The sequence below is a fragment of the Hemitrygon akajei genome, unplaced genomic scaffold (genome assembly GCF_048418815.1).
Source record: "Hemitrygon akajei unplaced genomic scaffold, sHemAka1.3 Scf000094, whole genome shotgun sequence".
Taxonomy (NCBI): Eukaryota; Metazoa; Chordata; class Chondrichthyes; order Myliobatiformes; family Dasyatidae; genus Hemitrygon; species Hemitrygon akajei.
In genome coordinates, this window is record NW_027331980.1 from 2,329,267 (window position 1) to 2,342,919 (window position 13,653).

General features: G+C 46.3%; 1 protein-coding gene across 1 annotated transcript; it reads left to right on the plus strand.

The window, feature by feature from the left end:
• The first annotated feature begins 3,123 nt into the window (after positions 1–3,123).
• LOC140722938 (uncharacterized) lies at positions 3,124–13,165 on the plus strand. The gene is made up of 3 exons (XM_073037563.1): positions 3,124–3,525; positions 4,377–4,546; positions 10,370–13,165. The coding sequence occupies exon 3, from the start codon at positions 10,693–10,695 to the stop codon at positions 12,316–12,318; it is 1,626 nt and encodes a 541-aa protein (XP_072893664.1). The 5' UTR covers positions 3,124–3,525; positions 4,377–4,546; positions 10,370–10,692; the 3' UTR covers positions 12,319–13,165.
• Positions 13,166–13,653: the final 488 nt, after the last annotated feature.

Here is a 13,653-nt window from a genome sequence, read left to right on the forward strand (position 1 = left end):
GCTGAATTAAAGGACGTCCATTTAGAACAGAGATACGGATAAATTACTTAAATCAGTGGGTGGTAAATGTGTGGAAGTTGTTGTCACGAGTGGCTGTGGAGCCAAGTCATTGTGTGTATTTAAGGTAGAGATAAATAGGTTATTGATTAGCCAGCGCATCAAAGGGTATGGGGTGATGGCAGGGGAGTGGGGTTGACTGGAAGAATTGGATCAGCCCATGATTGAATGGCGGAACAGAATTGTTGGGCCGAATGGCCAACTACTGCTCCAATATTTTATGGTCTTATTGTCTATTCCACTGTTTCGCCCTGTCAAAGTGCAGCCAATAGTTCTGGTTATATGAACTATTCATATGAGAATACAGCCTTTTCTATTTTTCTGAGCTCCTCATAAATGTGTACAGTTTACTTAAGCTTTGCTCCAGCATTTCCACACAATTAAACGTTTATTACATATTTATTTTTATTTTTGCACTACTTATATCATAACGACAATGTGAATATTTTTTTGTAATTCATATTACAAAATATTCGCTGCCGCAGAGACAACGAATTTCATGACATATGCCGATGCTATTAAACCTGATTCTGATATTGATATGGGAGACCTACCACCGGTCACCTGATCCCAGTTACCTCAGATTGTAATGCGAGATTGAATCCTTTTCTAATTATTTGCATTCCTCAGAAATGACAACAGTTCAGTTAAGTTTGCTTCTGAGGTTCCAAAGCAGAAGCTCAGTCTGTCTAATATTTCCACACAATTAAAATGGGGTATTTGTTTATTCTTATCACGTACTGAGCTACAGTGAATAGCTTGCCTGACGTACCAGCCACCCAGATCAATACATTACGACAGTGCATTGAGCTGATATACGACAAGACAATAACTGTAACAAAGCATTATGGCTGCAGAGAAAGTGCAGTGCAGATAGACATATGGTGCAGGGTCACGTTGAGTTACACTGTGAGGTCGATTACATTTTATCATTCATTTGGCTTATAACCGCAGACAGGAAGCCGACCTTGAGCCGGGTGGTTCGCGCTTTAAAGCTTTTGTATCTCTTCCTCGATGGGGGAGCGGGTTTGCAGCAAGAATGTCCAGGTTGTGAGGATCTCTGAGTACTTGGCCTGCTTTTCCGAGGCAGGGGAAGTGTAGGAAGAGTCCGTGGAGGGGAGGCTTGTTTCTCTGATGTTCTCTGCTCTCCAAAGTTCTCTGCAGTTCCTTGCAGTCATGGGCAGAGCAGTAGCCATACGAAGGCGTGAAGTATCGACAAGAATCTCAGAGACCTCGGCCTTCACCCTGCCTTGTGTAGCTGGATACTGGACTTCCTGTCAGACCGCGAGAGTGGGCTCCCTCACCTCTGTCTCTCTGACCCCCAGCACACATACCCCACAAGGTTGTCTCCTTGCCCCCTCCTTTACTCTCTGTATATCCATGACTTGTGTTGCCACCCACAGCTCCAATCTACTTATTAAATTTGCTGACGACACTGCACTGACTATCCTAATCTCAAATAATAACGAGACAGCAAACAGAGAAGAAGTCATCACCCCGACACAGTGGTGTCAAGAAAACAACCTCTCCCTCATTGTGACAAAAACAAAGGAGCTGGTTGTGGATTACAGGAGGAATAGAGACAGCGGCCAAATTCAACATTTCCAAGTCTGTTATTGCACATTTTAATGTAGATCATGACAGAACGTACTGTATTTTATATACGGTTAATGACATATTTATAGATTATAGATTGTTACTGACAGAGAATCATATAATTGGTGATCCGCGTGTTATCCGAATGTACTTGCCTGTAATGCTGCCACAAGTCAGTGTTTCTCTGTACCTGTACCTTCCCGTACTTGTGCACTTGGCAATAAATTCAACAGGACCTGAGAAATCTCAGTGAGATTTGATCAGTGATGATCATCTTGGCAGCTCGGTAGGTCGAATGTATGAGACAGTACACTGTTAAATGCAAAACCCTGAACAGTGTTGATGATCAGAGGGATCTCAGACTCCAAGTTCATCGCTCCCTGAAAGAGACCGCACAGATTGATCGGGTGGTTAAGAAGGCAAATAGCGTGGTTGTCTTTATTAGTTGAAGCAGTGAGTTCAAAAGTCGGGAAGTTGTGTTGCTGCTGTTACGAGCCTGCGGTCGTACTGTGACTGTTTCTTTAAGAGCGCCGGCGTGAGGAGGCGGGACTATGACGTCAGTCACAGGCTGACAGCGCTAACTGTGGATTAATCATAAGAGAGAGAGAGCGATCTGCAGACAGGCAGTCGGTCAGTCTAAAGAGAGAGAGAGAGACTGGAAAAGCTGATAGCTTCAGTTAGTCGCAGCTGAGGCTTGGAAATCTCCTCTGCCCACAAGAGTGGGTTGATCATCGGTACACGGAACCACAACGAATGTGTGTGGCTGTCACTTCGTATAATCCATAGGAATGGATTGTGGAATATCTTGGGGGACCGCTTGTGTTAACCATTGCCAGGGTATGTTGTGTGGCAACCCCGGGTAGACTGTATTCCTGTGACAGGTCACTTTCGCTGATGACTCGTAAGTGGACAGATTCAAAGGGTAAGATCTTCGACGGCGGTTATTTTGAAGTAACGGCCTTTTCTCTACGTTTCACCCTGGATTACAAATATCTCTCTCCCACCATTTATTCCGTGGATTACTGAACTTTCCTACTTTACCATCACAAGACTCTGAGCTTTGTTGCCTCAGGCTCGATAGTTTGGGAGTTATATTTACACATAACACTGTTACCTTTCCTTTATTTCGTTGTTACTATAAGTAGATACTAATAAAGAAGTGGTTTTAACATCAAAACCAGACTCCAGTGTGAAGTCTATTGCTGCTGGTTCGTTTCTCAAACGTTACAGTTCGTGACACAGCTTTATAAAACTAGTTAGACCACATCTGGAGTATTTCATACAGTTCTGGTTGCCCCCATTCTTGGAAGGATGTCGGGGCTTTGGAGAGGGTGTGGAAGAGGTTTACCAGGATATAGCCTGGATTAGAGGGCATGAGCTATAACGAGAGGCTGCACAAACTTGTGTTGTTTTCTCCAGAGCGGCGCAGGCTGGGGTGAGACTGGATGGACATTTATAAGATTACGAGAGGAGTAGATACAGTGAACAGACGATATAATTTTCCTGCGGGTTGAAATGTCTGACACATTTAGGGTGAGAGGCGATGTGAACGGCAAGTTTGCTTCTTTACAGAGTGATGGGGTGCTGGATCTTTCTCTGGGGGTGGGCGACCCCACGGGTCACGTGATATCGTTTGCCCCTCCCATTTAACCGCAGATGGGCACCATCTGGGCGTCTGCGTCCGAGGCCCCGCCCTCCTGATGATGCAACAATTACTTCGTGCATGCTCACAGTCTACAGGCGGGCGGTGTGCTCGCTTTCACAGCGCTGAAGTTCATTGGCTCCGGGATCGGCAAAGGGTTCCCGCCTCCTGGGTGGGGAGCCGGGGGTCGGGATCACTGTCTGCGGGCCGAAGATATCACTTTCCCATCGGTGAGTATTGAGTCCGATCCCGACCGGGGAGATCCGATATTGGCCATCAGCTCCGAACCGTGGGCCAATTTCTCATTTAGTACCCAGTTATCTGGGCTCGTCAGAAATGTGTCGGCTTCACTGAATCTGCATTGAACGATCCAAACCAGGAGCCCAGGCTGTCTATTTCCACAGAATTGAAACGGACGTCCCGCGAACAGGTCACGTGAGGCTGTGCGCCGCAGATCTGCTCCGCCTTTCCCTTTGTGACGGACGAGCACGTGGTGTGTGCCCACCGTCCGCGGATGAATGGTGATGCGGGATGGTGGGGGAAGTGGAGGGATGTATGGTGAAGTAAACCTACCGAATGCTGAAAAGCCTGGATACAGTGGACATGGAAAGTTTGCGATTGACAGCACAGTGTCAGAGTAAAGATGTTTCCCTTTAAAACTGAGATGAGAAAAATTTCTTCAGCCAAAAGATGGCTGATTTGTGGAATTTGTTGCCACAGAGGTTGGTTGAGGCTGCCATTTGGGTATATTTATGACAGATATTAATATACTCATGATTGCTAAGTAGCTTCAGGGTACCAGGAGCAAGGCAGGAATATGGTGTTGGAATAAATCTCAGCCATGGTTGAGTGGTGGAGCAGACTCGATGGATCGAATCACCTAATTCTGTCCCTACATCTTATGTCTTACAATGACTGAATGATGACTCCTTCCTATCCCATATCAGGTTTTGTGACGTGTCAGGGACAGATTTGTTCACTGAGATCGTTATATTTGTCTTCAATGTTTAGATTTCAGAGAGCAGAAATATTTTGTTCTCCTTTGTATTGTTAACATGCTTCATTATCTTTCATGTTAAAGTTATACCTGCGGTGAGAGATTTATTGGAAGAAAAACCCACAAATGGAAGCAAACCACAACTGAAGACGAGGGAACAGCAACACGTGAATCAGCCTGATGACTGAGAGCACCAACTGGAGAGAAACCCTTCTGAGTCAGAGTTTCCATTGATTCAGTCAGGAGAAAGTTTGGTGAGTCACATTTACTCAAATACTGGTCCTTTAGACATCACATAACTGTACAAAGGAAGGTAGGAAATAATTGGAGTGAGACTGAATGTGCCCAGAAATACCAGTTATGCCTCTATCAGACCCAGTTGCAATCACTCCAGATCTGCTAATGTGCTGTCAGTAGCACAGCTCTTTAAACTCACACACATTCCCTCAGTGTTTGCTCATTCGAAGAGCTTGCACCTTCTGAAGTAGCTTTTGGTTGGTTCTGAGTGTAGAGAGGGAAAGAGGGGTGTTTATATTTACTATCTTGCAAAAAGAAGTAATTGTTTGCAATTACTTGCTGCAAACTCACTACCCATACCCCGTACATTCTCAACCAGATTATTGACATAGATGACAAGTAGCAATGGGTGTCACCCTGGGGAGCTCCACGCGGCACGGGCCTTGACTCCAATAAACAGCCTCCCATCATCTCCATCTGCTTCCTACCATCGAGCTGTTCCCAGACTCCGGGCTCTGTGACAAACACAATGTTAGCAGCAAGATTAGACAGTGATTAATATAAAGAGAGATTTGTTGCTTCCTGAAAGCTGTCAGATGCAATGGACCAGATCCTCCCTTGCTCACAACGTGATCTGCCCTAGGACCCATCCTCCCAGGTCACACTGTGTCCGATAACCCACATCCCCAACCTCCCTCCACCAGCCAGTAGCCCCACAACTTTCCCACCATTTACCCCACTCCAGTACACACAAACAGATTCATGTCACCAACATCCTCTCTCACTGCTTGGGGAACCACAACCAACTGATCCTACATTCCAGGCCCAGACTGTCCAGCCGTCTGGCTCCTTCCCGGCCCTTTCCCACACAATCGACCTTCGATTTATGTTGTCATGTACCCAGTAACCGGGTAACCAAACCAGCAGAAATGGAATGATACGTTGGAGTCTGGTGGTACTGTAACTAAAGGTGTTTATTAGTAAACTAAGTAATACAGTATCCAAAATGCAAATATACATATAAAACAGGTTAGCAATGATAAATACAGAAGTGTAGGAATAAGAATCAAAACCAAGTTCCATCATAGTCAAGGGGTAAATGAATAGTCTTCAGATAATGCAGAGTTCAGTTCAGTTTGGGTTAAGGTAGTTGCTGTTGTGACGTTGGAGAGAGAGAGAGAGCGAACGAGAGATGAGCGGAATCAGCAGGCAAACCTTCCGTTGTCTTCTTGTTCCTTTGACCTGTTGTGGTCATCGATTATGACCCTTCCGTTCCCGGCTAGACCGTTCTTCAGTGCTGGACTTGTCACCCAGGTGAGGACGGACACACACACAAGCCCCTACCGGCCTGCCTTCACACACTGTGAGCTTTGGACCGATTCCCCCGAATCGACCCTCCAAGCTTCCACCTTCCTGTGGGTGCAGAACACTCATTCAGTGTCCAGTGGCGTGTCTGCCTGTGTCTCAGCAGACTCGTCTTTTATCTCCCCAGCCGGGGTACCAGCCATCCATCAGCTGATCATGTCCATCAAACTGGCCACTCCCTCCTGTCTCAGCAGGCATCTGGCATCACTCTGCTGTGTCAGCAAGGATTCACACAAGCAGGCAAAGTCCTTGGGAGTAAAGTCAACAATCAGCGAAGAAGCCATAATTTTAAATCCTTGTGTCTCTCTCATTATCAGCATGTGCAGCATGGCGCCTCTCCCCATCTTTATCCCTCCCTCTCGTTAGCAGCATAGTTCACGGGGGGGCCAACTCTGGACCCCATCTCCCCATGGTTTTCTCATCACACATAACAATGTAAACCCGAGATCAGCTCCTTCCTCATCGCCGCCCAACCAGGCTCAGAGCTCGTTAAGGAGCCTCGTGTGTGGTACCTTGTAAAACATATATGTCAAACTCAAGGCCTGCGAGCCAAATCCGGCCCGCAGTGGAATTATCTTTGGCCCGCGAGATAATATCTAATTACTATTAAAGCTGGCCCCAGTAATCGAAGCGCCTATGGCGTATGATATAGCTAATGCTGAGTTTATTCAGGTACCAGGTTTTCAGGGTTTTTAGTGTTTATTCGGCAGTCTTCTTCATAAGAAATGGAATTTATAAAGTGAAACACTTTGTAGTTATAGCAGAGACTGAGATGCATGAGAGCAGGCTGAAAAAAACGGATGCAACGAAAGCTGCATTCGCACGCGACCGACTGATCCGGCCCGCATGAAGCTGCATTTTGCTCAATCCGGCCCGTGACCTAAAATGAGTTTGGCACCCCTGTTAAAAGGTCTGAAAATCCAAGTGCAAAATATCAACAAACTCTCATTTGTCTACCCTGCTTATTATTTCTCAAAGCATTCCACCAAATTCATCGTGCAAGATTTTCCCTTGCGGAAACAATGCTGACCCTGGCCTATTTTATCTTGTGCCTCCAAGTACCCCAAACTCACATCCTTAACAATCAACTCCAACATCTTTCAAGCCACTGTCAGTCTAAGTGGCCTATAGTTTCCTTTCTTCTCCCTCTCTCCCTTCTTGAAGAGTGGAGTGGCTTTTGCAATGTTCCAGTCTTTCAGAACCATTCCTGAATTTAGTGATTCTTGAAGGATCATTAGTAATGCCTCCACAATCTCTCCCGCCACCTCTTTCAGAACTGTGTGTGTAAACCATCTGGTCCAGGTGACTTATCTGCCTTCAGATCTTCAGTTTCCAAAGAACCTTCTCTCTCCTTGTGGTCCCTTCTGTACAGGTCCCACCTTCCCTGGAAGAGAGCCATGGAACCAAAAATCCTATCTCCCCCCCTTCACTCCCCCCCCCCCCCCACATGGCTGATGTCATGCATGGGTTTGCTACACCGGTGTCTAACATCATGTGTGTGGTACCTTACATATGTGGGTTATTCTCGTGGTTGTGCAGTTTAATCTTTATTCCGTTCAGACAAGGGAGTGAGATCCAGTGTCACGTCCTCTCATTGTGGGTGGGTATTTTTTTCATTGACTCCATTCCACTGTTAAAACTTGCCGAAGTGCAGCCAATGTTTCGAGGTATATATCCCTATTAATGCAAGAAGGAAGCTGAGGAATTCCTGAGGAATAATCAGTTTGCTTATAACAGCAGAATGGAAAATGTCCCTAGGCCTGGTGGTACGTTTTCTGTTTTTGTGTTTTCATTTATCTTCGACCCGATGGGTGGTTGAGAATTGAGAATGTCTGGTCTGGAGTTCTGGGAATCTTTAATTATGTTGCCTGATTTACTGAGGCAGCAGGAAGTATAGAGCGAGTCCATGGAGGGGAGGCTTGTTTCCATGATGTGCTCAGCGAAGTCCACAGTTCTCTGCTATTTCTTGAAGTCAACAGAAGAGAGTAGCCACACAAAGGTGTGATGTATCCGGATGAGATACTTTTTAATGGTGTAAACTTCAATTCGCCGGATCAATAACCACACCACAATCAGTTCATTATATTTTTCATGAGTTCACTTTATTCTTTTCCATGAATCATGGGAAGTTCACATCTGCAAATGTGCCGGGCTGTCCGTACCACTTTCTACAGGTTCCTCTGATTGAGGGAAGTACAGTTCCCGTACCAGGCAGTGATGCAGCCAGTCAAGATGCTCTCAATTGTCTCCCTGTAGAAATCTCTTAGGATTTGGGGCCCATACCAAACTTCTTCAACCATCTGAGGTGAAAAACACAGCTGGTATGTACAGACCATTTGAGATCCTTGGTGATGTTTATGTTGAGGAACTTAAAGCTGTTCACTATCTTAACCCCAGGTCCATTGACGTCAATAGGGGTTAGTCTGCCTCCATTCCTCCTGTCCTCCACAACCAGCTCCTTTGTTTTTGTGCCAATGAGGGAGAGTTTGTTCAGTCAGTCAGATGTTGTTCAGACCTCAGATAGAGTCAGCAATCAAATGGTTGAACATGGAGCGATGAAAGTGCTGAGCTGTGTATATCACAATGCAAGAAGCATCGTAGGAAAGCCAGATGAGCTCAGGACAGGGAATTATGATATTGTATCCATTCTTGGGACTTGGTTGCACCCAACAGTCTGAGGGATTTAGAGGAACAAATTTCCAGAGAGATCGCACGCCATGCCAAGAAACAACGGTTGATTCAGTAAGTGATTTTATCTTTCCAGATATTGTCTGTGACTTCCATGCTGTAAAAAGACTAGATGGGGTAGAGTTTGTCAAATGTGCCCTTACTCAGTAGGTATGATTCCCGACGTAGAAGTGTGCAGGAAGCTGTTAGGAAATGATCCAGGGCTGGTGACAGAAATTAGTGATCATAATGCCAGGAGATTCAAAGTAAATATGGAAAAAGAGAGGTCTGGATCACGGGTTGAGATTCTCAATTGGAGAAAGGTCAGTTCTGTGGTATCAGAAAGGATCTGACAAGTGTGGTTTGGGACAGGCTGTTTTCTGGAAAAGGAGTACTTGGTAAGTGGGAGGCCTTCAGAAGTGAAATTTTGAGGATGTAGAGCGTGTATGTGCCTGCCAAAATAAAGGTTGAATGGTAACTGGTGCAGGGAACCTGGGTTTTTAAGAGATATTGAGGCCCTGGATATGTTGTTCCTCTAAATGCCTCAGACTGTTGGGTGCTACCAAGACTCATTAATGACTACAATATCATGATTCCACGCACTGAGCTCATCTGACTTTTTTTAGTTGTCTTCTGTTGGTTTCCAAATGCTTCCCAATAATTTTTCTCTTTTGTTTGCCCTCTCTTTGACTTTTATGTTGGCTTTGGCTTCTCATTTTAGCCACAGTTGTGTCCTCCTGCCTTTCCAATGCTTTCACTTCCTCGGATGTATCGATCACTCAGCTCCCGAATTGCTCCCAGAAACTCCAGCCATTGCTGCTCCGTTGTCACTCCTACCTTTTCCCTTCCAAACAAGTTTGTCTAGCTTCTCTGTCACAGAAAGATACAGAAGTTCAGTATGGAAACAGGCTACTTGGCCCATCTAGTCAATGCTGAAAAAGCATTTAAGCTGTCTAATGCAACTACCTGCACCGGGACCATCGCCCTCCATACCCCTACCATCCAGGTTCCCATCCAAACTTCTTTAAAATGGTGAAACTGAGCTCATATTCATCACTCATGCTGACATCTCATTCCACACTCTCACAACTATTTCAGTGAAGAGCTTTTCTACACGCTCCCATTAAATTTTCACCTTCGCCACTTACCCATGACCTCTGGTTATCATCCCACCCAACCTCAGTGGAAAATGCTGCTTGCATTTACCCTATCTGCACCTTAATAATTTTGTATACTTCTAACAAAACGTCAAAGCAATGTATGATTCCCTTGTTTATGTTTAGAGCATATTTTAGGTGAAAAGATGATGAGGGGCATTCATCGTGTGTATTGCCAGAGGCTTTTTCCCCCAGGTCTAAAGTGGCTAACATGAGGGGCATAGTTTTAAGGTGCTTGGAAATAGATACCGAGGGGATGTCAGGGGTTAGTTTTTTTACACAGAGAGTGGTGGGTGCGTGGAATGCAGTACCGGCTATTTGCATGAGAGTGTTTCAGTTACTGTGGGGCCAGGCACCCATGCAGCTCAGTGGGAACAGGGAATAATACCAATGGAGAGAGTCAAACTGAGCCAGGTCACAGATTGGGGATGGCAGAAATGCCCCATTCTCATAGAGACAGGAGGAGCATCAGAGAATTTGATGGTCATTCCAGATACCAGCACTGTGCCCAGTTAGAAGATGACTTCTCTCACCAACTTGGGTTGAACTTCACTGTAACAGTGTGAAGCCATATCACACCTTGAGAAGTCAGTGATCTCATCTGAAATGTTATCCTACACCCATTGATGGATTTTGTAAATCTTTTTACAGGTTGAAAATGATGAGGAATTTGTCCACTGGAATCTCAAACAGATCACACCAGCTTTGCTGTCTCTGACCAGATATTTAAGAAGTGGTGCAAGGGATTCACTTCATCTTCCTTCCTGCTCAGACAGTGGGAATGGATTCAGTCGGTCATCTCAACTGAAGATTCATCAGCAAGTTCACACTGGGCAAGGTCATTCACCTGTTCTGTGTGTGAGAAGGGATCCAGTCGGTCTTTCCAGCTGTGGGCACACCAGTCAGTTAACACTGGGCGGAGGCTGGTCATCTGCTGAATTTGTTGGGAAAAATTCACTTGCTCATCTGACCTAATGGCTCATCTGCGAGTTCACACCGGGGAGTGGCCGTTCACCTGCTCAGACTGTGGGAAGGGATTCAGTTGGCCATCTCACCTAAAGGTACATCAGCGAGTTCACACTGGGGAGAGACCGTTCTCCTGCTTGGACTGTGGAAAGGGATTCACTCGGTCATCTGACCTAAAGGTACATCAGCGAGTTCACACTGGAGAGAGGCCATTCTCCTGCTTGGACTGTGGAAAGGGATTCACTCGGTCATCTGACCTAATGGTACATCAGCGAGTTCACACTGGGGAGAGGCCATTCACCTGCTCAGACTGCGGGAAGGGATTCACTTCCTCATCTCAACTGATGATACATCAGCGAGTTCACACTGGGGAGAGGCCGTTCTCCTGCTTGGACTGTGGAAAGGGATTCACTCGGTCAGCTGACCTAATGGTACATCAGCGAGTTCACACTGGGGAGAGGCCATTCACCTGCTCAGACTGCAGGAAGGGATTCACTTCCTCATCTCAACTGATGATACATCAGCGAGTTCACACTGGGGAGAGGCCGTTCTCCTGCTTGGACTGTGGAAAGGGATTCACTCGGTCAGCTGACCTAATGGTACATCAGCGAGTTCACACTGGGGAGAGGCTGTTCACCTGCTCGGACTGTGGGAAGGGATTCACTCGGTCATCTCAACTGAAGGTACATCAGCGAGTTCACACTGGGGAGAGGCCGTTCACCTGCTCAGACTGTGGGAAGGGATTCACTCAGTCATCTCAACTGAAGGTACACCAGCGTGTTCACACCGGGGAGCGGCCGTTCACCTGCTCGGACTGTGGGAAGGGATTCATTTGCTCATCTATCCTGAAGTCACATCAGCAAGTTCACACTGGTGAGAGGCCATTCACCTGCTCAGACTGTGGGAAGGGATTCATTCGGTCGTCTTACCTAATGGCTCACCAACAAGTTCACACAAGGGATTGGCCGTTCACCTGCTCAGACTGTGGGAAGGGATTCTCTTGCTCATCTCACCTACTGAGACACCAGTCAGTTCACACAAAGGAGAGGCCGTTCACCTGCTCAGACTGTGGGAAGGGATTCACTCAGTCATCCCAACTGAAGGTACATCAGCGAGTTCACACTGGAGAGAGGCCGTTCACCTGCTCAAACTGCGGGAAGGGATTCACTTACTCATCCCAACTGAAGGTACATCAGAGAGTTCACGCTGGAGAGAGGCCGTTCACCTGCTCAGACTGTGGGAAGGGATTCTCTTGCTCATCTCACCTACTGAGACACCAGTCAGTTCACACAAAGGAGAGGCCGTTCACCTGCTCAGACTGTGGGAAGGGATTCACTCAGTCATCCCAACTGAAGGTACATCAGCGAGTTCACACTGGAGAGAGGCCGTTCACCTGCTCAAACTGCGGGAAGGGATTTACTTACTCATCCCAACTGAAGGTACATCAGAGAGTTCACACTGGGGAGAGGCCGTTCACCTGCTCAGACTGTGGGAAGGGATTCACTCAGTCATCCCAACTGAAGGTACATCAGCGAGTTCACACCAGGGAGCAGCTGTTCACCTGCTCGGACTGCGGGAGGGGATTCACTTGGTCATCTCAACTACAGAGACACCAGCGAGTTCACACTGAGTAGAGGCTGATCACCTGCTCAGACTTTGGGAAGAGATTCTCTCAGCCAAATCAACCAAATGTGCATCATTGAGTTCAAAATGGGGAGAGGCCGTTCTCCTGCTGTGAATGTGGGAAGTGATTCATGCAGTCATCTAGGTGTATGTAACTCTTGCTTTGACTAGCAGCTTAATGTAGGGGTGATAGACCCCAGCCCGGCCAAACTTGAGAAATCTCATTTGGGTGGATGCTGTGTGATGTGGCCTGTTACAAATCAGTTCCCCGAAATTACAAACAGTACACAATATGTGATTAAACGATTGAGCTTTATAATTCTTACTTTGACTATAGGGTTAGTAAAGTAAAGAAAGAAAAATGGCCCAGTCTCTCCATTCGTGTCTTCTCATCTCTCCCTAGCGAAAGACCACAAATTCCCTCTTCCAGACTCACAGGAAAAAACATTTCTCCCGTTGGATAGCCCCGCACTCCAAATCCCTCTTACATCTAGTCTTAACCTAAACATTGCTGCTGCAGAGAAACCATTACATCAGCAGTGAAACATTGCAGAGAGGCCGTTACATGAGCAGTGAAACCTTGCAGCATGTTACACTTGTGACACACTACCGGGTTCACACTGGGGAGAAAGTTTCAATAAGCTGCATGCTGGATATTTGTCCATCACCGTTGCTGAATGCAATTTCGAGAATGACTGTCGGTGCTGAACTCTGCAATTATTGCTGCTGCTCACCACACCCAGTTCTGCACCCTGGTAACTGGGCATGGGAGGAGTTTCTTCTGCTGCACATTCACCTTTAATGAGACTGGAGTTTAATATTCTGGATCTGAGAGAAATAAATCAGTTTATTTTAAACTCTGTCTCTGGTACTTAAGTGAATTTATAACACAACTAGTGTACAGTAGAGAGTCAACTCTGGTCAGCTGGACCCTGCCAGTGATTCTGTTCCATGACAGTCCTTTCAAATACTCCCCTGTACGGCCAAAGTCGGCATGGTTTTCCTCAGGAGAAATCTTCCCAGACAGATCTCTTGGAATTTTTTGGTGAAATAAGAAAGGCGGTGGGTGGTGTTTGGATTTTCAGATTGTTTTGAACAAGGTGCTGCAGCTGAAGCTGCTTAACAAGACCACAGCTCATGGTCTCTGTGCTGTTCCAGCTGTTTAGAATTATGGGGGGGTTTCTCAAATACTGTAAAGCCAAGATAGAGAGGATGTTTCCCATAATGCGTAGCCCAGGACCAGGGGTAAACCCTCAGACTACAGGGAAATCAATTCATAAGAGAGATGAGGAGGAAGTCTTATTATGTTTATTCAACATGGCCATGAGTGATCTATGCTTCTGTGC

Coding starts and splice junctions, on each gene's coding strand:
- LOC140722938 (XM_073037563.1), top strand. CDS start 10,693: ATGGCTCATCTGCGAGTTCACACCGGGGAGTGGCCGTTCACCTGCTCA.